We start from the raw sequence: 25952 nt of genomic DNA on the forward strand, positions 1-25952 counted from the left end.
CCAACGATGGGTTGGATGGCGGATCCGGACATAGTTTACATACATTTAAGTGAGATCCGGCATCCAAAAAGTACATCCATATCACTTAAGTGGGGATATCTCGAGACAGGGTTGCCAGATCTTCAATTTTTTAGGCTCTTTGGAAAGATCTTCTGATAACCTAACTAACGATGGGTCGGATGATGGACCTGGACATAGTTTACATACATTTAAGTGAGATCCGGCTTCCATAAAGTACATAAATATCACTTAAGTGGGCATATCTCGAGACAGGGTTGCCAGATCTTCAATGTTTTAGGCTCATTGGAAAGGTCTTTCGATAACCTAACCAACGATGGGTCGGATGATGGACCCGGACATAGTTTACATACATTTAAGTGAGATCCGACATCCAAAAAGTACATCCATATCACTTAAGTGGGGATATCTCGATACAGGGTTGCCAGATCTTCAATGTTTTGGACTCGTTAGAAAAGTCTTTTGATAATCTAACCAACGATGGGTTGGATGGTGGATCCGGACATAGTTTACATACATTTAAGTGAGATCCGGCATCCAAAAAGTACATCCATATCACTTAAGTGGGGATATCTCGAGACAGGGTTGCCAGATCTTCAATATTTTAGGCTCTTTGGAAAGATCTTCTGATAACCTAACCAACCATGGGTTGGATGGCGGATCCGGACATAGTTTACATACATTTAAGTGAGATCCGGCATCCAAAAAGTACATCCATATCACTTAAGTGGGGATATCTCGAGACAGGGTTGCCAGATCTTCAATGTTTTAGGCTCTTTGGAAAGATCTTCTGATAACCTAAGCAACGATGGGTCGGATGATGGACCTGGACATAGTTTACATACATTTAAGTGAGATCCGGCTTCCATAAAGTACATAAATATCACTTAAGTGGGCATATCTCGAGACAGGGTTGCCAGATCTTCAATGTTTTAGGCTCATTGGAAAGGTCCTTTGATAACCTAACTAACAATGGGTTGGATGGTGGATCCGGACATAGTTTACATACATTTAAGTGAGATCCGGCATCCAAAAAGTACATAAATATCACTTAAGTGGATATATCTCGAGACAGGGTTGCCAGATCTTCAATGTTTTAGGCTCGTTGGAAAGGTCTTTTGATAACCTAACCAACGATGGGTCGGATGATGGACCCGGACATAGTTTACATACATTTAAGTGAGATCCGGATATATGTGAAAACACATTTTTATACATAACTTTTGAACTACTTATCGAAACTTCAATCTGTATAAAACTCGATCTATGGGACCCTAAACCAAGTCGAATGCAACAGGTTCGGGTCAAATCGGTTCAGGCAGTGCCGAGAAACATGAGCAAGTTTGTTGGTCACATACATACATACACAAACACATACACACAGACATTTGTTCAGTTTTCGAATCTTAGTCGATATGTATACATGAAGGTGGGTCTACCACGTTTTTATGCAAAGTTCATTTTTAGCAGGATTATAGCCTTACCTCATTGAGGAAGGAAAAAAGTACTCAATATTTAAATATATTTGACAATACCTATGTCAAATGATCTGGATCGTTTCGTATCTTTTGAAAGTAAATATACATTTTTTAAAAAAGCTTAAAACAATCACAAAATAACGTGTTTTCAAACGAAAAACTCATTATTTTAGTTCTTGCAATAAGGGTATCAAATGATCACGAATTTTTCATACTCAAAAACGAATTTCTTTCAAAAGTTGTGATAAAATTCCGATCATTTGATAATTATGAAATACAAGTACTAAACTTAAAATTTATTACTTTTTCAAAAATACTTAGTTTTTGAAAAGTTGGGTATATTCAACAAAACAAAAGTATTATTCAAATAATGTTTGAAAAAGTCCCGATCATTTGAAAAAAGGGTAATTATTAAATAACTAAAACAAATTGTATTATTAAAACATACGTACTTTTGTGAATTTATTGAAATGATAAATTAAGTTTTTCTATTGTTTTGGTCCAGCCGAGGAACAAAAACTTCAAATAAAATTTGTACCAGCCCTAATATATTTTTTAAATAACGCTTATTAATAAAAACAAGAAAAAAAACAGTTTAAAGACAATTTAAATTTATAAAATTGAAATGAACTTTTATTCACGTTTGTAAGAAAGGGGCAATTAGGCATAGAAAGGTCGGTTTAAAAAAAGTTGCCTTTATTTCAATTAGTAGAAAGTGCAGCAAATATTTTTTTTTGAAAATGTACAGATTAAATTAATTTTTTTTGAAAGCTCCAAAATAACCTTCAAAAGATTAATTATTTCAAAATGAGTTATTTTACTGTTTAATTGTTTTGGTAAACAATGATCTTCAAACCCTCAAACTTTTCATGTGAAATTAAAGTTTCTACTTTTTTACAATCAATAGCTTTAAAAATTATTTCAGGGAAACTTGATGCAGGCATTTTTAGAGCCACTCAACCCCGCCTTTAGACGGGCTTCAATTAAAAAAAATGCCAAAAATGCATTTTTCAACTTTATTTTTTTGGTATTTTAAAAGCATTGTAAAGAAGGACACTTAAAATTTTACAAAATTTATGGGTTGGAAGTTTTACTTGTTTTATTTAGGTCAACTTTGTCAGTGTTTTTTACTAACATATCCTATATTTTCAATAAAAAGAATTATGCAGTATTTTTTTAGTGTCCCAGACTACGCATCTACACTTTTTTACAATTTAAATGATAATGATGCCATTTTATAGCAGAAAATGTTAAAAACAAGCAAAAAATCGAAAAAGTGACTGTAAAAACACGACAAAATTAGTTGGGCAAAATATAATTATATCAGGTGGTAGAATAGCCCAAAAACGAACATAAACTAAACAAGATAAGATAAATGCAAATTAAAATACTAAAAATAAAACAAGAAAAACATAAAACAGGAGAAGTAAAGTTTTTCGTAGAACAAAAGTTGCTCAAAATGACCTCCTAAACACGGGAAAAATAAAAATTCTAAAAAAATGGGCAGTAGAGGGTGAAATCAGTCCTAATATTTATTAGTGTTTAGTTTTTCGTAATAGATATTTCAAGATTATAACCCGAGTTTGAACCATGTTTGGTAATAAAGATTATCAGCATTTGTCAACATCTAAATTTGGTCTTAATATTAAACAATATTTTATGTTTAAAAAATATTTTAAAATATCTCGCTTATTTTTCAGCCCATCTGTATATGTTTTATGATAAACATGAATGAGAAAATTTCACACTTCTCAAACATAAAGTTGTCTGGGAGAGGTTAGAGCAGGGGTGCTCAAAGTTTTTGGTTGCCGGGCCAATTTTGAAGCTCGAATGAGCTGGCTGGCCAGATGTACAAAATAGGTAATTTGAAAAAATGTAATCACGTTATTTTTATTTAAAATACTAAAAATTACATCTATCTATTGAAGCTTCTGTTATTTTTTGAGTATTTTTGTTATTTTAAAGTAAAACAGAAAATTACACTTTTACACATAACAAGTCAGAATTTGAATATTTCAATAAAAAAATTGTGAAAGTGTATTATGCGCCCAGTTGATTTCCAATATTATTTTTAAAAAATGTAAGATTAGACAAAAAAAACAAAACACTTTTTGTGGTTCTGTTCATTGTTTTTGCACTAAAATTTTCAATAATATTCGGAAGTTATTTGAGTAAATTTGAGGCTCAGTGCACAAAAAGGGCATTGGGACGTTTAAATTAATATGAAATACTCATATTTCATCATATTATTACAGTTTTCTACCCAATCAAATTTGAACATTTCCAAAAATGTTTGATGAAAATTTTGACGATAATTTCTAGTTTTACTCACATTTTGAACAAAATATTTGTGCTTAAAAATAGGGATCAAAATATGGATTAATCATTAGTTTTATATTAACAAAAAAATGAAAAAGAGATACGCATAAAACATTTTAAAATAAAATTTCATTTTGAAAAAAAACTAAAACTCACTTTTAAAATGTCCAAAGGGCAATCTTACATTATCATTCAAAATGGGTTCGAGGGCCACAAAAAATCACCTCGCGGGCCACGTTTGACCCGCGGGCCATACTTTGGTCACCCCTAGGTTAGAGTGGTTATGTCGCAGACATGACCAGATTGACAAAGAACTTCGGATATTCTAGTTTGGACAGTACAGTGTCTGAGGGAAGTTTCAAATTTAATGAAGATTCTACATCCGAGTAGTGATAAGGGTCACATAACTATTGCACTTTGTCAGAGGTTTAAAAACTGAAACAATTGCATTTCTTCACGACTTTTAACGATCTGTTCTAACAAACTCTTAGGGCTTAGTGGGCGATGTTATCGACATGGTCACCGAACCATCCAAACTGCCTCCACCTCACAGTAGATAGTCTATACCAAAATCGACTCCAACTATCTTTGGCACCACTTACCCACTTCACGTGTTCCAAAGCGTTCAATCTTCTCCCTTACGTTTTTCGGTAATCGAAGAGTCACAACAGTTCGTCGTTACTCTCCCCGCTCAGCTCAGCTGAGCCATGTCGCCGAGCGTCAACCTACAGCGTAGCTGTACGACTCAGTATCGATTCCAAACTCGCGCCGAAAGCCTCGTCCAGAACTCCTTGTGCGCGCAACTGTGTGACGTGCGCTGACATATTTTGCAATCCGCGAATAATTGATTTGATAAACTGATTGGTTGCTGTGTGTCTGGAGTATTGTTCTGAAATCATGGCGCCCAGCCAGGACACGGGATGATGACCTGGATACCGGAGAAGACTCGTTTTGCTGAACATCGTCGCGTGCGCAAGGTATTGCCGATTGCAGTCGAGAAGTAAAAGTGCGCGCAAAACGAGTGCGAAACGGCCGATATTGCATAACAAGCCCGTGGAGATACGATCGTGAAAGGAGGTAGTGCGATCTAGAGGGCGTGTGATAGCTTGGTGCAGGGTTTCCTAGGAAACCAGACCGTTGCACAATCCTGGGAACGCTGACAACGCCAAATTACAGTGCAAGTGTCAAATTCGAACGAGTGTGGGGGAGGGTGTCGCAAGCTGAACACACTCACGCAAAATAACATGGTAATTCTACCCAGCAATGTGACGCGGTGAACTGCAGTGCAGCATTAGAGTAGGTCATACAAGTAGCCGATTGATTCGTCGTCACGGTGTACGATACAGGCTGGCTGGCAAGTCGTCGCAGCAAGCGTTGACCGCGAGCAGTGTCCAGCAGTTTGTTGTTGTTCGGCTTGGTGGTTTGGTGATAAGTGGCCACTTTGCATCATCTAGTTGGCCATGCACGAACCGTGGAGTCCGAAAGAGTTCAGCACACGCGTTCACCAGTGGTAATGAAAAGCTGAAACATCGCGCTGCACTGAGAAAAATCGATTGTTAAATTGCATGCAAAAGTAGGTAGTGTTACTTTCATGAGATTATTTCTTGACATTTTTCAAGCATCCAAGCACCGTGAAACCGAAACATCAAAACATCTAATATGCGACTGCAGCGCACTATCTGCAAGGCGAAGGCAGATTCTTAACAGGCCTATTTTAAGCCCTAAAGAGATCTGGCAAGAAAACCCCAGTAAGGTAGTTGATTTCATTTTAGAAATTATACCTGAATGGGGCATACCGCAACGTCAGCCAATGACAGTCACCCTAAATGGTAACGTGTCATCCTGAAGACTGCGATAATAAAATGGGTATACCGCAATAGATCAAAGTCATGGTCGCAGTGGTCTCAACCCAACAAAAAAAAAAAAAGCATCCAAGCAGGTCAATCTCAACCATAACTTCAAATTAAGTTATTTTTCACCGTGCCGAAGAAGCGTTGATTTTAAAGCAGCTCGAAATCATTGAACTGATGACGGCGAAGAAGCGTGCATTCAGCATGGACGGGACGGGACTGCACACTGACTTTTAATGATGTTTGAGACTGTTTTGTACGCGCGACAACGTGCGCGCGCGTTTGCGCTTTCCGTCAAGGTCGGGACCGGAATTTGGAACTGTGCTTGGGGCTTTGGGTTTGTTTTCGTTTTTTTTTTTTCAAAAAGAATGACAGTTTGAAAAGCGTCATGAGTAGTGAGAATAATTTGAGGTTTTGCTTAACATGTTGAAGAACTGGCAACACTGTCCAGAGTGTTATCATTCTTAATAGACCGGAATAGGCTTCTTCCTGAAGTTCGTTTATAAATGAAATCCAATCCACGTTAGACACATGCTGTTCCAAACCGACTAGGCAGAATGCCACCAAATTTTGAAGAAGCTCTTTGTGACCCGGAAACCTGCAAAAACACGCAAACACTTCTTTTTGTATCAAAAAATGGGAAAAAAGAAACATTAAAACAAACTCGCGCAACAGTTATCAAAAAAGTTCGTTTGAGTGCAAGAAAAATGTCATGCATGTGCTTGAGCAGCATCCTAATTTGTTTATGTAAACAAACTGGCACCATTCGAAAATCACATTACACATTCTCTCTTTTTTCTTCCCCCAGGTCTAAAGTTTCTTTTGTTGTTGTTGTTGTTGTCTTCATATTTTTTTATCATTTTGCTTTGCATTTATCGTTTCAATTCAAAATCATAGGTCGAAAATTCACTACTTATTATTATGTCTAAAAATGTACATCAGAAAAAATAAAAAAAGCAAAATATAATTTAAGATCGCTTAACATTTTTTCTATAAGATGCACCACCGTTTGAGGGTTACTTTCAGCTAGATAACATGTTTTTAAATTATTTTCAAGCAATGTGAGGAAGACAGTTCAGCTATATTTAAAAGAAAAATTCAAAAATATGGAAAATGCTGCCTATTTTTATCATTCTTGAACAAAAATCTAATAATTAGGCTTAGTGATTTTTCACGCTCGAAAATTGCAAATTTCACGGGGACCTCAATTTCAAAACACCAAATTTCACGCAAATTTCGCGGAACTTGAAAAATGTTAAAATAACTCTGAAAATCCTATGTTTAAACCACAGAAACTACTTTTTATGCTTCATTATGTATTATTATGTAAAAAATTCTTCCAATTTTGAAAAAAATCCTTCTGGTTATTGGATGGGCTCTATATTTATTTTGAAACAAAATGTAGGGCACGCGCATTCTCATTTACTGAACTGCTCTTTTAATATTCGACTAACAAAGCTCAAATATTTTCGCTAATTTGCTTCTGTTATATCATTTTACATTTTATTGAATTTCATATCATAGCTAGATTTGTCCAGTCAAAATTAGTAAAATAAATTGAATTTTCTGCGTCATTTAGCCCATAAAACATATTTTTCAAGGGTTTTAGGCTAACTTTTAGCTCATTTTTCAAAAACTAAATTTATAAACATTTTGCAAAAATAATATAATTTTTAATAAATTCAAATTTAAATTTAAATGAGAAGAGAAAACAAAAAAGTAGTATTTTTAACTTTCACGGAATTATCCACCCAAATAAACAAATACCGTTAAAATTTAACAGGCCCAAAAACAAATTTGTTATGTTTTTAAAATATGATTCCAAAGATAAAATACTCTTAATTTTATTTTCAATAAAATTTGATTCTTTAAATTTCTTTCAAAACTATGCCTTTCAAATAAAATAGCACTAAAATTTTTAATACAGCGAATGGAAATATTACTAAATTTTGATAGTTTCTGAAAAATTCAAAAATCTCAACATTTCTTAAAATTGTTCATATGAACTTAACACACATATATAATCAAGCTTTTTAATTGAAAACTAATATAATTTCTTTCTTTTTGGATGAAATATTTATTAAGTTTTTAGGCTGGTACAAATTTTATTAAAAGATTTTGTCTCATCCCCCCTCCCCCTCCCTTCGAAGTTGGCCCGAAAAATCAGGGGACAATTTTTTTTTTTTTTTTTCGAAAAACTTAAAAATTTTAATGGATTAGCTGAAATAAATTTAAAATTCACTCCCCTGCGTTTTTCATTCCATTTTAAGAATGTTTGGGATCAATTTAAGAATGTTTTGGTTGATTTGATTTTTTTTCGAATTTTTGAAAATTTTTGATGTTTGTTATCACAAAATGTTTTTTTTTTTTGCTAAAATTTTTGTTTTTGTCAAATCTTACATTTTTTGAAAACTAATGATTGCAAAACTACTGAACTAGTGTAAAATGCATTTTAAAACACTTTTTCCATGCAAATGTTGAAACTGGCTTGTTATTTCAATATTTATATTTTTTTTTTTTTTTTGCCCATATTTGCATTCAATGATTCGAGAAAATTGATAAATTTTACGAATTTCACGCCGTCTGCGAAATCGTCAACAATCATTAACCCTATATTAGAAATAAAACCAGGATATTCACTCGCTTAATTCTACAGTAGTTCATAACATTATTTTTATTCCCTTTTGAGTTTAATAAGTTATTTTATGAAAAATCGTTACATTTTCACACAAACATAAAATTTCACGGGATTTCGCGGAAAAAGCCAAATTTCGCGGATTTCACGCTGTCCGCGAAATCGTGAAATTTCACTAACCCTACTAATAATCTAATTTAAAATCAAAGTGCACTAAACTTTTTCTTTTTTTTTTTGATAAAATGCACCACCGTTTAAGAGTTTTTTTTTCTGGCAGACAAAATATTTGATGTATTTTTTGTTATGTTCATGAGCCCTGCTCATCATTGCATTTCCAATAATTTTTGAAAACTTATTTTCCATCCATACTTTTCTGAAGCGTAAATGATGCCTTTTGTGCATTTTTATCGGCGAAAAATTTAAAAATATGTTTTAAAGAGTATTTTTTGTGAAAAAAGATATTCAAAAAAAGGAGCTATTTGTTTTTGAGAGTGTATCTATTTTTTTCTAAATTGTCTTACTCACCATCTACACCATTGTAAAAGACACCAAATCGATTAGAAAATGTTTTCCCATGGCACCGATTTTTTAATATTTACAAACATTTTTTGTGTTTTGGTTTCGTGAAAACTTAAGTATGAAAATAAAGTAAAACAAAGGAGAATAATTCCCCAAGAAATCCGTCTTTTTATGGATTTTTTATTTGCCCTAATATTTGTTGGAGAGATTTAAAATTCAAGATTAACAATTAAAAAGGGTCTACCTCAACAACCAGAGGTCTAAACTTCAAAGTTTCTTAGACAAATTTATTGAAAATTTTCTGAACTTTTCGAAAAAAATATTGTTGAGTTTGGGGGCAACCATGGCCACCATTTAAAAACAACAAAAAATGCTAAATTTTCAAACAAAAAAACTTTACGTGTATGAACCGATATTGGTATACCTTATAAAAATTCTGGAAAGTACTTTTTGATTCACACTCGATTTTGCAACTAAAATTAAGTGAAGCTTTTTTTTTATGTTGAATACCATTTTTGATGGACAGCTGTTAAATTTGTATGGAATGTATGTTAAAAACATAATCGATTTCCGGATGCATGTCTTTCTTCTACGTCAAATTATTCTTTGAAAAATTCTAAAAACTCCCTGCAAAAACGAAAACAAAACAAAAATTTGTTGTTATTGAGACCTGGTCTCTCAGTAACATTAAATTTGAACTTCATAAACACTCCCATAAACCAATTATTTTACGATATCTTCGGTAAGGTTATCTCATTGAATCTTCTTCGATCCAATATCAATGGGAACTAAACCGTAAAACAACCGCAAACTATTTCGCAATAATTCAACCGCTTCCGGTACAATCGCTCAGACTCAAACTGCACACTTCCCTCAAAAAGGAAGTCTCAATTATTGGTAGTGACAATATAAAGCACACCTACACGGAAAAAAATGCAACGTCATGTTCACCGTAGAAAAACACTTCGATTAAGGTGAAAGTCACCACCATCGCAAAAACTCAACGAGAAGGAGATGGTCCACAGTCATTTGGAGATTAACGTTTCAAAAGGGCACAAAACTTTTATAAACAGTAGTGTATCCCTTTCACTCAAATGCCTGTTTGCATAAGGAGTGAGAGGGATACACTTTTGTTTGCAATAGTTTTGTGCCCTAATGAAATGGAAAGCACGATTTCTTTTATCGCCGCCGCCAAGCAAATTAGTTAGGAGTTTGGACAAGGTCACGGTCGATAGCCGGACCAGACCTAACGGTGAATGTAGTGTGGCAGACCTTGACCACCACAACTCGCTGGAGCAGGTTGCCAAACCGGTGCGCGAAGCAGTGAAGGGCTGCTAAGAAGAACGGAATTGACGAATAATTAGTTTTAGAAATCAAATAAATAAAGAATTAAATTTGACTAAAATCATAAACAAATAATCGTTAATCTTTTTCAAAATTCAGCAATCAACAAACCGTCAATTTCAGTAATTAAAATCTCACCACGGTGTTGTTTAATTCACCACTGCTCATTTACACTCGTTTGACAGCTGGTAGAAGCTGTTTGCACGCACACTGTCACCCTAGTGAGAAATTTTTAATGATTTGTCTATTTGTCTGTAATAATATACAGACAACCGGATAGCAAAATTAAGATAATAGAGTTATTTACGTGCGCATGTATTGCGTGTACGTACACGAAAAAAAGTGAGGTTAAATTTTGTCCGGCCAGCAAAATCAAATGGTGCGCTAGTGTGCGTACGCGAAACGTCATAAAGCTCTATGGAGTAGATTGCTCATCATCAACAACATGATCAAAAATACACAAAAACAATTTGAATCGTTTTCGATAGGGTAACCCGTTGTCGATTAAGAAATATAGATGCCAATTTACAACGTGCGAGAATTAGTCGTGAGCGTGTGAATTAAATTATGCATGGATATTAGAAGGTGTGGCACAGATTGGATTTTGCACGCCCCTAATTTGGCGTGAACAGCTGGTCGGAGGTCAGTGTCTTGCGAACCTTCGTGGTGAACGGACACTAGAGCTGCGGTATTTTTTACTACCTAAGCTCAGAGTTATTTCAAAACAAAATTCACAGTCTTTTTAAAGACTACCTGAGTTATTTTCCAAAATTCTAAACAGTCTTTTCAAGACTAACCCTGCCTGAAATTTTGTTGTATTTTACAAACGAAGCCATCTTTTTAAGAGAACTTTGCTTGCAAAATGCGTCAAAACAAAGGTAAACGCAAATCTTCTGAAGATTTGGTCGTTACGTCGGTGAAGCGTTTGAACGCTAAACCGGCTAACGGAAACAGAAAAAGAAAACAGCCTCTTCTGAGGTCTGATTCTGATTCTGAATGTGAGGTCAATCCTCCAATTCCATTGACAAACAGTTTCGGTGTTTTATCCGAAACTGATGAAAAGGAACCTTCTCCTCGTACTGAGCCTTCTGCCGTCGAGAAACGAGTAAAGGCTCCGCCAATTGTAGTGACTTCCGTCTCCGATTTGGCCAGCTTTCGAACGCAACTGAAGAATTGCAAGGAAACTTGCAATTTGAAGGTTTCGTTCCAGCTTGGTCGAAGAGGAGAATGTCGCTTGTTGACGGAATCTTTACAAGATCACCAAACTTTTGTTGGTTATTTGAAAACCACAAACACAATTTCTACACGTATGAGACCAAGAATGCTCGGCCATTCAAGGCGGTCTTGAAAGGTCTCTCCAACGACTTGTCGGTGGATGAGATCAAAACGAACTTAAGGTGTTGCTTGGCTTTGCCCCATCCCAAGTAATACCAATGAAGAAAAAATCAAACGGGAATATTTCTCGCTTTGGTTTGACTTCACAATTTTATCTGATTCATTTCAACAGAAATGAAATCAACAATTTGAAACTTTTGGACAAAGTTCAGTTTTTGTTCCATGTACGGGTAAAGTGGGAGCATTTTAAGAAACATGGCGGTAATGGCCAGAATCTGACCCAGTGCCGGCGTTGCCAGGCATTCGGTCACGGTACTGATCATTGCGCCATGGTTCCAAAATGCATGGTTTGCGGGGATTCTTCTCACGACAAGGACAATTGTCCCGTGAAAGAAGTCACCCAATTTAAATGTGCAAATTGTGGTGGAAATCACAAATCAAATTTCTGGGATTGCCCCATCAGAAAAAAGGTTTTGGATTCTCGTGCTAACCATCAGCCGAAATCCAAACCGAAATTTTCTCAATGTCAGGTTATACCTGCATCTTTAAATCAAACGTTCGTGCTGTCTCACTCGAACAATTCTAGAAATACCCCTACCGTGGAAAAGTTAGGTAACAACAATTTCTTATGCTAACGTCGTTTCGGGTTCGGGTTCATCCACGAATTTTAAATCCTCTACCAATTTTCAAATTGGGCAGGTACCTCAAATTTCATTTGAAAATTTTTCTGCTGGCAACGCTTTGGGATCTTCTGATCTCGGCGATGTTACGTTTGAAAAAATGACTTTTTTGCAAAACTCACTGTTTGGTTTGATTCAAACAATGAGTAATGCTACATCCATGATGGAAGCAATCCAGATTGGATTAAAATTTGCGAATGATGTTGTTCTTACCCTGAAGTTTAATCATGGATCTAAGTAATTCCATCAATATTATGAATTTTAATGCTCGCTCTTTAAAAGCGAAAGAAAATGAATTTTTCAACTTTTACGAGTTCATAACGTGCATGTTGCTGTTATAACCGAAACATTTTTAAAAACTGGCACTTATTTGAAAAGTGATCCAGATTATAAAGTTATAACTAATAACCGAATGAATCGAAATGGCGGTGGAGTTGCAATAGTTATCCACCGTAGTATGACTTATAGCACGTTACGTGACTTTAAGTTAAAAGTTATTGAAAGTTTGGGCATTGAACTTGAAACTTCTTTTGGGAAAATTATGATTGCAGCTGCATATTTGCCATTCCAATGCACTGGGGAAAATAGAAATTATTTCAAAGGGGATTTGAATAAACTTACTCGGCATAGATCTCGATTTTTGATCATCGGTGATTTTAATGCAAAACACCAATCTTGGAATAATTCAAAAGTAAATTCCAATGGTAAAATTCTGTTCAGAGATTGCACTTCTGGTCTTTATTCGGTTTTATACCCGAATGGGCCAACTTGCTTTTCTTCTGTTAGAAATCCATCAACAATTGATTTGGTGTTGACAAATCAAAGTCAGTATTGTGGTCCTTTAGTGACTCATGCTGATTTTGATTCTGATCATCTTCAGTAACTTTTTCACTTTCTCATGAAGCAGTTACCAGACCCAATAGTTCTGTGTTTAATTACCACAAAGCTAATTGGGACAGGTATCAGCATCATATTGAGAATAATTTAAATCATGATTTTGTTTTAGAAACCAAAGCTGATATTGATTCAGCCTTGGAATCTTTAACTAATGCAATTTTGGATGCTAGGAATATTGCTATTCCTAAAGTCCAAGTCAAATTTGATTCTCCCATTATTGATGACGATCTTCAGCTTCTGATTCGTCTGAAAATGTTCGCCGAAGACAGTATCAACGTTCTCGTGATCCTGCACTGAAGCGAATTCAAAAGATTTGCAAAAGGTTATTGACCACAGATTCACTCTCCTGCGAAATGAAAAGTTCGCAAGAGATGTCGAACAAATTAAACCTTATTCCAAACCTTTTGAAACTTTCAAAGGTTCTTAAGAAACCTCAAAACCCATCCCTTCTTTAAAAGATGGTGATAATATTCTATTAACTAATGGGAAAAGCTCAAAACTTGCTCAGCAGTTTGAGAGTGCTCATAATTTCAACTTGAATGTTTTGAGTCCTATTGAAAATCAAATTTCAATAGAATTTCAGAATATTGTTGAACAAGAATTTTCATCAGATGAAGTTTTTAATACGGATCTGAATGAAATAAAATCTATTATCAAAAATTTAAAAATATGAAAGCCCCTGGTGAGGATGGCATTTTTACATTTTAATTAAAAATTACCAGAAGCAACTTTAAGTTGCTTGGTCAAAATTTTCAACAAATGTTTTGATTTGGCATATTTTCCCAGTAGTTGGAAAAATGCCAAAGTAATTCCGATTTTGAAACCGGATAAAATCCTGCTGAAGCCTCAAGCTATCGGCCCATTAGTTTGCTTTCATCTATTAGTAAATTATTCGAAAGAATAATTCTTAATAGAATGATGACGCACATTAATGAAAATTCAATTTTCGCTGATGAGCAGTTTGGATTTCGCCTTGGGCATTCAACTACTCATCAGTTGTTGAGAGTTTCAAATTTAATTCGAAGCAACAAATCTGAGGGCTATTCTACTGGCGCTGCTCTTCTAGACATAGAAAAGCATTTGACAGTGTTTGGCATAAAGGTTTGATTGCGAAATTGAAAAGGTTTAATTTTCCGATTTATATCGTGAAAATTATTCAAAATTATTTGACGGATCGTACTCTGCAGGTATGTTATCAGAATAGCAAATCTGATCAACTACCTGTACGTGCTGGCGTCCCTCAAGGAAGCATTTTGGGTCCAATTTTATACAATATTTTTACTTCTGACTTGCCTGATTTGCCCCCAGGATGTCAGAAATCACTTTTTGCTGATGACACAAGCATCTCCGCCAAAGGCAGAAGCCTTCGTGTCATCACAAGAAGATTACAAAAAAGCTTGGATATTTTCAATTCTTATTTGAAAGAATGGAAAATTACTCCAAATGCTGCAAAACTCAACTTATTATTTTCCTCACAAACCAAGGGCTGATTTTCTTAAACCAAAAAGTCATCACATTATAAAGATGAATGAGGTAAATTTAAAGTGGGAGGATCAAGTGAAATATCTTGGACTTGGTTTTGACAAAAACCTTACTTACAAGGATCACATTGAAAGTACACTGAAACCCCGATGGTTTGACACTAACTGTTGTCAAACGAACGGGGTCTCTTTTTAGTTTGACACCCATTTTACACGGAGTTCACACACACTACCAAACGTTTGTTTTGATAGTGTGCGTAAACGCCGTGTAAAAAGTGACAGTTCGTCACTTTTTAGTTTGACTTTGACCAACCAACGGGGTACAAACTAAAAAAGTGTCAAAGGAAAAAGTGACCAACCACCGGGGGTTGAGTGTATCCAGGTTAAATGTAACAAATATATTAAATGTTTGTATCCACTTATAAACAGGAATTCTAGACTTTGTCTCAAGAATAAACTGTTAATTTATAAACAAATTTTCAGACCTGCCATGCTTTATGCTGTGCCGATCTGGACAAGCTGTTGCTTAACCAGGAAGAAAAAACTTCAGAGGATTCAGAACAAAATTCTGAAAATGATTCTGAAACTTCCTCCTGGTTCAGCACCAGTGAACTTCATCAATTAGCCGAAGTTGACACTTTGGATGTTATGTCCAATAAGATAATTGATGCATTTCGACAAAAATCATTGCAGTCTTCAGCTGCATTGATCCGCTCTTTATATAGTTTATAAGTTAGTTTTAAGGTATCCCTTTTCCCTTTTGTACATGTAGGACCTCCTACATTTGAAATCACTGAATAGCGAAAGCTACAATATTTCATGAATAAATGAAAGTTGCTGGTATTTAAAATTGAGGTGAAAAGTCATCGTTTGTGATTGGACACTCAATAATATTTTAACTGAATGAATGTACATGGAAAAGAAATTTGAATAAATATAAATTAAAAAAAAAAAAAAAAAAAAAAAGCTGGTCGGAGGCATGCTTTGATCAGCTCAAATCTGGGTCACAGCTGAAGATTCACTCACATTTAATTGTTTTTTTTTTTTTTTGCCTAAACAAATTAGAATGAACAGAACGTGTAAATTTACAGAATGCTTGTGTGTAATTTCTCATAAAAAAGCCAAAAATACAAGATATTTTTCACGAAACTCTTTTGATATTTCAGAAACACTTCCTTAAACTCAGTCACGAACACCTTCGCCGAGAATCAGACCCAAACCTTTCATATCAATTCAACCAGATCTCGCTGAACCTGCGATTGAACCTGCGACCACGGCTCAGTCTGCGGCGGCGATGTTCAGTTGATGACCGTGAAATTCTGTTAGCATCAGCGAGTTGCACGGGTCAACGACTGGAAACTGCGACTCCTCAACTGGTTAAATTGTGCGACTTTTGTGAAATACGTGACTAGAGTGGGTCTTGATTGCTGGTAGCACGAATCTTGTTAATTGGCCACCAAAGTGGTTCACCTTTGAACATTCTCTTCCGGATCGTTCGAAACGAGGATCTGCTAAGGGTTGGGATGTTTAATTAAATCAGTTGAGGCTGTCTCGGTTCTACTGATCTTTAGTGATAAGGATTACCTGATCTACCCTCACGAATTCAGTCAAAGCTAAAGCTTAAACTAGATTTTTACAACACACAGAAACAGAAAATTTTAGAATAAGACAATTTTAATTTGGGAGTTTAAAAAATAATCTGAAAACATGCGAAGTTCTAGAGAATTTCTCTCTGGCTTTTCATGATTCAGCTGAATTTTTATTCATGTTTATTATTGTCTAATATTTATCCTAATCATATGAACTTTGATTTACAGATGGTTATGAAGTTGAAATTTTTGTTTTATTTTTATTTTGTGAATATTAAATTACAAAAATATTTACCATAACGATATTAATATTATATGTATTCAGCAACGGTTTAAACATCAGCCGATTTACCGTTTATTTTGTGCGGTTCTGTGACTTCACAACTCGGTGCCAAGTGCGAGTGTGTTCTGTGATTCCTTTTGTCAATATAATCAATCTAACACGGTGGGCTTCCTGTTATTCAAACGCCAGTCACGAATCACTATCGCAAACACGCCCCACAGTCACAGTCTCCGTCTGATCCATCTGTCTGATGATATTCTCCCTGTGACTGTAGACCTGTTGACATTTCCCTGCGCTTCATTTGCTCGCAAAACATGACTCGGTAATTGATGCTCAGATACGCCGTGTTTTTCAATTTTATTACCCGTCGTCTATGCTAATCAGTCAATTTTTATATTCTTCTCCCACGCCAACCCAGAACTCCACCGTAGCCGCGAAAACAAAAAAAAAAACTTTCCGGAAGCCGAAGGATGCCAATGTGAACGGAACCACGGCCTAGAACGGATGTGAACGGTTGAGCGACGTCGATGACCATCAAGAACCCGACCACTTTGGGAGCCGTCAACCTGTCAGAACGCCGTCAAAAACCGATCATCCACTGTAAGGCTGGAAATATGATAAGTATTCATCACCTGGTTAGGACATGCTGCGCGTACGTACTACTGATTAGCCTGGTGGCGATGACGTCCAGCAGCACGGCCATGGCCAGCGCGTACCGGGTCGGGGTGGGACGGGCCGACTGCACCGGACCCTCGGTCGAGATTACCTTTGTGAGTATTAGCTTTGTGTACTAAGGAACTGTGCGTTTAAACAAAGAAAAAAAATGCAACATCAACTGGGGGGAATCGGGACAGTCTGAGAAGGGACAACAGTTTTAAAGCATTTTTAAAAGCTTCATATCGATGTACTTATTTGGTTTATCTGTATCTGTTAGACCGGTTAGACCGTAATCAATAAAAAAAATATCAAAATATTAAGCAAGAACCTGGCTAAAACAGTTGTCCCAATCAACCCCATTAGTCTCGATTCGCCCTAGGTGAAAGTAGACATTTGTTCAGGTCAGTTATTTGTTTGAATAAAAAAAAACAATAATTAGAAATTATAATGCTAGATTTCGAAGAAAAATTGCAATTTACTTTATTATTTAAGAAACAAAAATAATAGTAATTCCAGTTTTGGTATTAACTAATCAAGCTATCCGTTTTATTGAAAAGTCAACCGTCTTTTATGTAGTATTTTGTTTTACAAGCACACATTATAAATAATTCCTCTCAAAATTGAAAATATCAAACATTGCACTTGATTTTTTGAAAAAATATATATTTTTTGTAACAATGCATTGTTACAAAAATTATATTTTTTCAAAGAATCATAGTTGTATTGTAAATTTGATTTTGGTTAACCGCGGTGGATTTTTTTTAATAATTCGAACTGTCAAAAATCCACCAAAGCATCTACCACATTGATTACACAAAAAAAATAAATGTGGTAGAAATGTATGGCCCTCCTAAGTAAATGCACAAAAAACCATAGAAAAACATACAAATTTATAAATTCAGTGTAGTAGGCTTATGCTTTGGGATGTTCCCTTCAATGTTGTATAACAAGGGTCCTGATTTTCAGTTCAAAGATCAGAAATCACTCACTCATCACCGAATGAAGCTTTGCTGACTGGAGCAGGCAACCATTCGCGAGCGAACACTACCCGCTCTCTGCCAGTGGCTTGCTCAATCGCTTCATTCAGCGAAACAAATACTTCGTGAATTTCTTTTTCTACGCCGTCCGTCAACCCGAGTCATACACGAATGTACTCAGAGAGGAGAGAGCCAAACAAATACTAGCGTGGTGCTCATTTGGCCTTCACTACCACAGTTTGCCGTCAATTAGAATTTGGTATGGCGGAAATTGCTGCCAAATGTGTCTTTGATGTTGTGTAAACTACAAAATTGCAAAATATTTTTGATATAAATGATTTTAAGCAATTTCTTAAATGATTAAAGCTATGCCGATCGTAAAGTATTCTCAGTCGGCATTGAGCGACTTAACAAAATCGGTCTCTCCGAACCATTCACTGTACTACCCGATTTGAATGAGAGAGAGAGCAAAGAGAGAGTGTTCGGTAGCGATTGGTTTGGAAGTGAGAAACAGTAGGAATACATCAGAGCAGTTTTTCGTCGCTCTAGATTTGTGCACGCGAGTGACTGAGTCTATTCAGGGCAATCAGCAATCATATACCCTTGGTTGTATACTTGGTTGAGGAAAATTTTTAGCTTAAAACTATTTTTAAGCAACTTAAAAAAAAGTATTTTTTCGGCTTCTTTTCCTGGAAGCGGGGCAAAATGGGCCACCCTGCGGGCAGAATGGGCCACCTTAGAAAACAAGCCATTTTGTCTAATAAAACGTTCAAAGGAGATAATAAATGATTAAAAGGACCTTTCTAACATAGTTTCCATGAAGTTAGACCACTTTTATGAAAATAGTCACTTACCAAAACAAATATTTTTAATTTGTTGAAATAAGACACTATTTTTACAAATAAGCATCAATACAACTAAAAAATCAACTAATGTTGCATTAAACGAGATTTGTTGGTACAGTTGGTCTAAATCCATTCTAAAGCCCAAAACCAAGGGTGGCCGGGCCCATTCTGCCCCCATATGGCCGTAACAAATATTTTTTAAAGTTATGTCCCTCGACTCTAACCAAATTTAAACGTGAACCAAATTAAATTACCTGCCATGTTTCAACATTTGATCGGGGTGGTGGGTGGGGTGGTTTAAAATGCATTTCACATCAATCAAATTGTTTTGCAATTGTTATCTTATGAAATATTCATCTAAGTACACTCAACCCCCGGTGGTTAGTTACTTTTTCGTTTGACACTTTTTTAGTTTGTACCCCGTTGGATGGTCAAAGTCAAATAAAAAGTGACTAACTGTCACTTTTTACACGGCGCTCACGCACACTTTCAAAACAAATGTTTGGTAGTGTGTGTGAACTCCATGTAAAAGGGGAAAACTAAAACGTGACCCCGTTCGTTTGGCAACAGTTGGTGTCAAACCATCGGGGTTTGAGTGTATTAACATTGAAAATAATTTTTTGATGTTATACATAATTACAAAAAATAAAAATATTTAAAACTTGCTAAAAAATTTAAATATGACTATCAAAGCAGGAAAACTTAATTACCAAAGCCGACTCGGCCGTAACCAGGACCCAGTACCAAAAAGGAACTAATAAAAATAATTTTATGAAAAAAAATATCAACGCAGGAAAATGCATTTCAAATAATTTTAAAAAGATTAGACTTCTATTTTCATTAAAATTTTTAAGCTCTTTAAAAAAAAGCCCCTAATTTTAAAGGGTTGCTGAACTATTTTTTGAACATTCCTATCCCAAGTAACATTTTCAAACCAACTAGCCACCACCAAGTTTTATGATACCATCTTGATTGCTTAGTAGCTTTATTTCGGCATTCACCGCAACCAACAAGCAAATGCTAATTATTAGGTTCTAACAAGGTTTTATGCCTCGGACATAAAACCTGGAGCAAAATAAAAGCCGACTGGTTTTCAATAAGGTTTTATGAAAGTTTTAATAGAGGCTTGAAATTCAGATGGAAATGCCATGCCAAACGGTTTTATCGCAAGCTTACTTAAAACCAAGGGTGTTGTAGCTGTCAAGTGCCATAAGGCATACAAAAAGCTCTCATAAAACCATAAGCTCCTAAAAGAGCATGTAACGCTGCCAAATAGCAATGCATAAATATGGCGCTGAACTCGCGTTCTGATTAAATATGATTGACCGCCATCTTGGCAAAAAAAAGCATAAATTTTATTAAAATTCGATGAAAATACACATTTCTGCTCAATATCGTATAAAATTAGCATAGCGATAGCTGATTAAAACTAATTTGCTCATTTTTTCAAAAGAATTGCAAGTAGAAGTGGGCAAAACCGCTAATTTTTAGGAGCCGCTCATTTTCGTTCGCTCTTTAAAATGAGCCGCTCTTTCACTCTTTTTCAATTTTTTTTTGTTTCCTCCGATCAGTTGTGCAATGAAAAGTTTTTTTTCATTTTGTTTAGAAAATCATTAACTTTTGAAGTAATATAAGTATATGAAAAAGTTCACCGTGTAGGTAATTCTGACAAATTTGACATAATTTTTAAGCATTAAAAATTTGAAATTACATTATCAATCCTCAAAACCAAATTTCATGCTACAATTTGTTGGAAATTCATTTAAAGATATTTATAAACATTAAAATAGACAAACGACGGTTCTTTCAAAAGACCAGTGTTTCAAAAAGCGGTTATTTTTTTGTGAGCCATGGTTCGTTCGCTCTTTCTAGTGAATCGGCTCTTTGAGCGGCTCGCTCTTTTATTTCCCACCTCTAATTTCTAGCATTTATTTTTTGCATTGAAAACTTTAATTACAAAAGAATTATTTTTATTTATTTATTTTTGATGAGGCGAGTTGATTTTTTTTGGCATTTATCAATAAAATTTCAACCACAGCTGCAGGGTTTATAGCGGTTGTAACAGCTATGATAAAGCCTAAAATGTTAATTGGGTACAACTTTGTTGAAGAAACCAAATCGGTCAGAAAATTCCAAATTAAGATGCAGATTTTCGAATATTCAATTACCCACTTTGTTTGACCGCAATATGATAGGGAGATTTTCATGGAAAAACTAATGATGCAACTAATGATTTGATATACGGAATGCAGAGACAATGTGAATGTGACCAGTTTTGATCGCCCAACTGGCTGTTCTGCTTTTTGAGCCACCCTATCAGACATATAGTTTTATCCAATAGAAGAGGTATAGAAAAGCGATTTGCAAAAACGTAGAGAAAGCCTGTTTTATGCTTGTTTGATCGCCTTGCTGTTGACTGTCCTTCCTTTAACTCTGTTGATTGGATGGCATGACGTCGGGAAAATTGATGTGTATTTTTCCGTAATTATTGTAAATTATTTTACCAGAGTTCATCCTAAAGTCCAACTAGAGTTTAGTTTAGTCAAGTGTGCGCGTGTGTTTTTGTGCTCACCAAAAATAACCTTCCCATAGCATTGCAACTCGGAAGGCATGAGAATATCAAGCACAGAACTATCATAACCTTGCTTGCATTGATCAGCCGGCTTATCAAGAGGGCGCCAATATTGACTAATAAATCTGAAATTTTACAATTTATGGCGTTCGAGATAGTCCTATAGTCGCCTTAGGGTAGTGCAAAGCTTTAACTTTTCAGGAAGATTTTCGCAAGATAGATTTTTTTTTAAATATAACTTTCTCCCTCTTCTTCCAGATGGGCTACGCCCAGCTCTCCCAGCGCGGCGTCGGCATCCACCTGCGGCAGTACGCGCGGGCGTTCATCTTCGAGGAAACGCCCGGCCGCCGAGCGGTCTTCGTGAGCGTCGACGCCGGCATGATGGGCCACGCCGTCAAGCGGGACGTGCTGGCGGTGCTGCAGAAAAAGTACGGCGACCTGTACCGGGCGGAGAACGTCGCGATCAGTGGATCGCACACGCACAGCACTCCCGGCGGGTTCCTGATGTACCTGCTGTACGACATGACCTCGCTGGGGTTCGTGTCGGAGACGTTCAACGCGTTGGTGCGCGGCATTGCGCAGAGTATCATCCGGGCGCACAACAGCATGATCGAGGCGAAGGTATACGTGGCGGAGATTGACGTGTTGGAGGCGAACATCAACCGGAGTCCGAGCGCGTACGAGAACAACCCGGAGGAGGAACGGGCCCAGTACCGGGACAACGTGGACAAGCGGCTCGTGCAGCTGCGGATGGTCAACAAGAATGGGGTTGTTTTCGGGGCGATCAACTGGTTCGCGGTGCATCCGACCTCGATGAACAATACCAACCGGTACGTGTCGAGTGACAACGTTGGTCTTGCGTCTGTTATGTTGGAACAGGAGCGCAACAAGGGTTCGCTCGTGGGTAAAGGGGAGTTTGTGGGGGCGTTTGCCTCGAGCAATTTGGGCGACGTTTCGCCGAACATTATGGGACCCAAGTGCGAGAAGACGGGACTGCCGTGCGACCTGCTGACGTCGTCGTGTCCGGCTGGGGCGGGCGCTTGCTTTGCCTCTGGACCTGGGGAGGACATGTTCGAGAGTACGAAGATCATCGCGACGCGGTTGTACAGTGCGGCTTCGGTGAGTTGTGATGAATTGCTTAACTTTTAATTGTAATCCATGGTTCATTTCTTCTTTCAGCAACTGCTAACCAAATCGGGTGGTCGTCAAGTAACCGGCCCGGTCAACTTTGTCCACCAGTTTGTCGACATGACCAAGGCCGAGGCCATGTACTACAACCCGAAGACGCGCGCGCTCGAGCAGGTCCGCGGCTGCCTTCCCGCCATGGGCTACAGCTTTGCCGCCGGGACAACCGACGGTCCGGGGGCGTTCGACTTCCAGCAGGGCACCATCACGGACAATGCCCTCTGGAACGCCGTGCGGGACTTTATCGCCGAACCTACCGTGGACGATAAGGAGTGCCAGGCGCCGAAGCCGATTCTACTCGCCACCGGCAGGGCAAAGTTCCCGTACGATTGGCAGCCCAAGATCGTCCCGACGCAGATCTTACTGATCGGTGATTTTGCAATCGCCGCCGTGCCTGGGGAGTTCACGACCATGTCTGGACGCAGAATGCGCAACGAAGTGTCCGCGGCTTCGGTGGCCGCCGGAGGCAAGACCCTGCAGGTCGTGGTTGCCGGCCTGTCCAACATGTACACCAGCTACATCACCACGCCGGAAGAGTACGAAGTTCAGCGGTATGAGGGCGCCTCGACGCTGTACGGACCGCACACGCTGACGATCTATCTGCAGCAGTACAAGCGCATGGTTCGAGCGATGGTGCTGAATGAGACGCTGGACGCCGGACCGACTCCGCCCTACCAGGACGACAAGCAGATCTCGCTGATGACCGGAGTGATCTTCGATGGGCACCCCATCGGGAGGGAATTTGGCAGCGTGAAGATTCAACCACTGAACACTTACGAACGGGGCGATACCGTTTCGACGACGTTTGTCACGGGGAATCCCCGCAACAATTTGATGCACGATAAGACGTTCTTCACCGTGGAGCAGAAGCAGGTCGATGGAAACTGGACGGTGGTTGCGACTGATGCGAATTGGGAGACCAAGTGAGTATTCTACTGTACTACTTTTAAGAAGGTTTTTTTTGTTCAAAAATTAAAATAAAAAAACCAAATAAATTACCCAAATCGAAAATCAATAATCATCTTCTGTCTTGTTTTAGATTCAAGTGGGAGCGCCAATCGACGATTCTGGGCTTCAGCGACACCGAGTTCCTGTGGGAGATCGGCCCCGATACCAAGCTGGGCACGTACCGCATTCGGCACTTTGGCTACTACCGGTACATCCTGGGCGGCGTCTACCCGTACACCGGTTCCACCAAGACGTTCATCGTGGAGTAGTGACTTCAACGCGAGTCCCAGTGAGAAATAAAAGAGTAACTAAAATCAACTTTTGTGATAAATTTGAGTGGAAGAGTGTTTAAAGATCGACAAAACTAAGGATGTCATGTGATGAGGGACATTGATTGTTTAGTTAAGGAGTTGTGTTTTTTTTTTTAGAATTTTGCTAACAAGCAACGCTCCCTTGTTGTTTTGGGCGCTACAAATTGGAACCAAAAAACCTAGTCAATAATTGCTATCTGTAGGTTGTAATTGTCAGTAAATAAAGGTTTTACTTTTAATCTTGTTTATGCTTGCTTCGTATTCTATTGTGAGTAAGAGTTCATATCATCAGCATTTTTTTTTTTTACTGTTGAACATATCCGAAATTCCTACAAAATAACATACAATTTTGAAGTCGATTCAAATCGGCAAAACAAATTTTCAAACTGATTGTTTTCTATTTGTTTTTTTAAGAAGCCGATTTTTCCTTAAATAATTTTATTTTTTTTTTGCGAGCTGGCCATAACGAGTCGTCTGCTCTACAATTTTAAAATGTTTTTTTTTGTTCTAAAAGACAAAATGATCCTTCTACACCCAGAACATGGCATTGGCATACGAGAGGATAAAGAGCACGGCTCGGTAGTAAAATGGTACTGTGAACCGTCGGAGAGGATTATTCCCGAAATTACCGAGCGTACTTTACTCATGAGTTCATTTCCCAGAAAATTCATCGTTCAAAAAAAAAAAGTGCCGATACCGATACTCGAACCACAGACCTTCAGCATAGTGAACCGTGCCTTTGCTGTATCGGCCACCATGGCTCAGTGACTAATTGGCAGTCTTTTGTTCATGAAGTGTTTGAATGAACGAATGAACACGATTTGCTGTTGTTGTAAGCGCGAGACTTAGCAAAATAGTACTCTCGTTTCTTTTCGGTAGGACTATCCGCTCGGGCTTTAATTTTGGGTGTAAAAATTTAACAGTCGAGTAACGAAAAATGGCAGAATTTTTAAAAACCTTTTTTTGTGTTTTTCCGATGAAAAAAAGTTTTTTTTTTCGAATTCAGGGTACGCCATTAATTTGGGCGTCCAAATTAACATTAAAAGTCCCTTTGACACCAAAATTTCAAACCATCACCATTTTGGGCTGCAAATTATCGAAAAATACGTAGTTTTTCGCATGTTCAAAAATGGAAGGGGTTATACCGCCCCTCCGTCACTAGATATAATAAAATGAAGCTCGGATTCGTGACCAGGACCAAAAGTAACCCCTGAGGACAAAATTTCACGCAAATCCAAGAGGGGTCGGGGCAACTGCTGTGTGAGATGGCGGAGAGTTACTCATATTTAATAATAATATTATTTACCGATCCGAACCAGCGATCATGGCTGAAAGCCTCGCATTTAAGGCAACTAACTAACAATATTATTTTTAAGAATTTCCGAGTTCTGTTATTTAAAAAAAAATGAATTTCAGGTTTTTGGAATCCAAATTTGGCGAAGAATCCAGATATTCTTAAAAATAGTAAAATACACTCAAACCCCGATGGTTTGACACCAACTTTTGTCAAACGAACGGGGTCACTTTTTAGTTTGACACCCCTTTTACACCGAGTTCACACACACTACCAAACGTTTGTTCTGATAGTGTTCGTAAGCGCCGTGTAAAAAGTGACAGTTCGTCACTTTTTAGTTTGACTTTGACCAACCAACGGGGTACAAACTAAAAAAGTGTCAAACGAAAAAGTGACCAACAACCGGGGGTTGAGTGTAGTAAAAGCCAAAAATTCATAAAATTTGGAATTTTAGAATTTTATTGGTTAAGATTTTTGAAATTTAAGAATTGGCGAATTGATGAATTTTTTAAATTTGTTTTTTTTTGTCTTTTTCTTTTTAATTTAAGATTTTGAAATTTTGATAAATATTAGAATTTTTAATTAATAAAATTAAGAATTTGAAAATTGAGAATTTTGTGATTTTTGAATTTGATTCTTTAAGATTCAGAAATTTGTTGAGATTGTTTCTAGTTTAGTATTCGTATTTTGAACTGAAGGTTTTTAATGTATTCTTATTCCTTTATTTTTAAAATC

The 25952-nt window shown here is 37.1% G+C and overlaps 1 protein-coding gene across 2 annotated transcripts in view; it reads left to right on the top strand.

Moving 5' to 3' along the window:
- The window catches only part of LOC6037928 (neutral ceramidase), a 39313-nt gene extending 15107 nt beyond the window's left edge, over positions 1 to 24206 (top strand). Inside the window, exons 1-5 of one of the 2 annotated variants that reach the window (XM_038260192.1) lie at positions 4566 to 5388; positions 16847 to 17198; positions 21738 to 22598; positions 22659 to 23587; positions 23704 to 24206. In XM_038260192.1, the coding sequence (XP_038116120.1) occupies positions 16956 to 17198; positions 21738 to 22598; positions 22659 to 23587; positions 23704 to 23881 (2211 nt within the window). In that variant the 5' untranslated portion in view covers positions 4566 to 5388; positions 16847 to 16955 and the 3' untranslated portion in view covers positions 23882 to 24206. Of the gene's footprint in view, positions 1 to 4565; positions 5389 to 16846; positions 17199 to 21737; positions 22599 to 22658; positions 23588 to 23703 lie in introns of those variants that run through there. The other variant, XM_038260185.1, reaches the window with a different exon arrangement.
- The last annotated feature ends 1746 nt before the right edge of the window (positions 24207 to 25952 follow it).

This window comes from Culex quinquefasciatus, chromosome 1 (assembly GCF_015732765.1).
Source record: "Culex quinquefasciatus strain JHB chromosome 1, VPISU_Cqui_1.0_pri_paternal, whole genome shotgun sequence".
Taxonomy (NCBI): domain Eukaryota; kingdom Metazoa; phylum Arthropoda; class Insecta; order Diptera; family Culicidae; genus Culex; species Culex quinquefasciatus.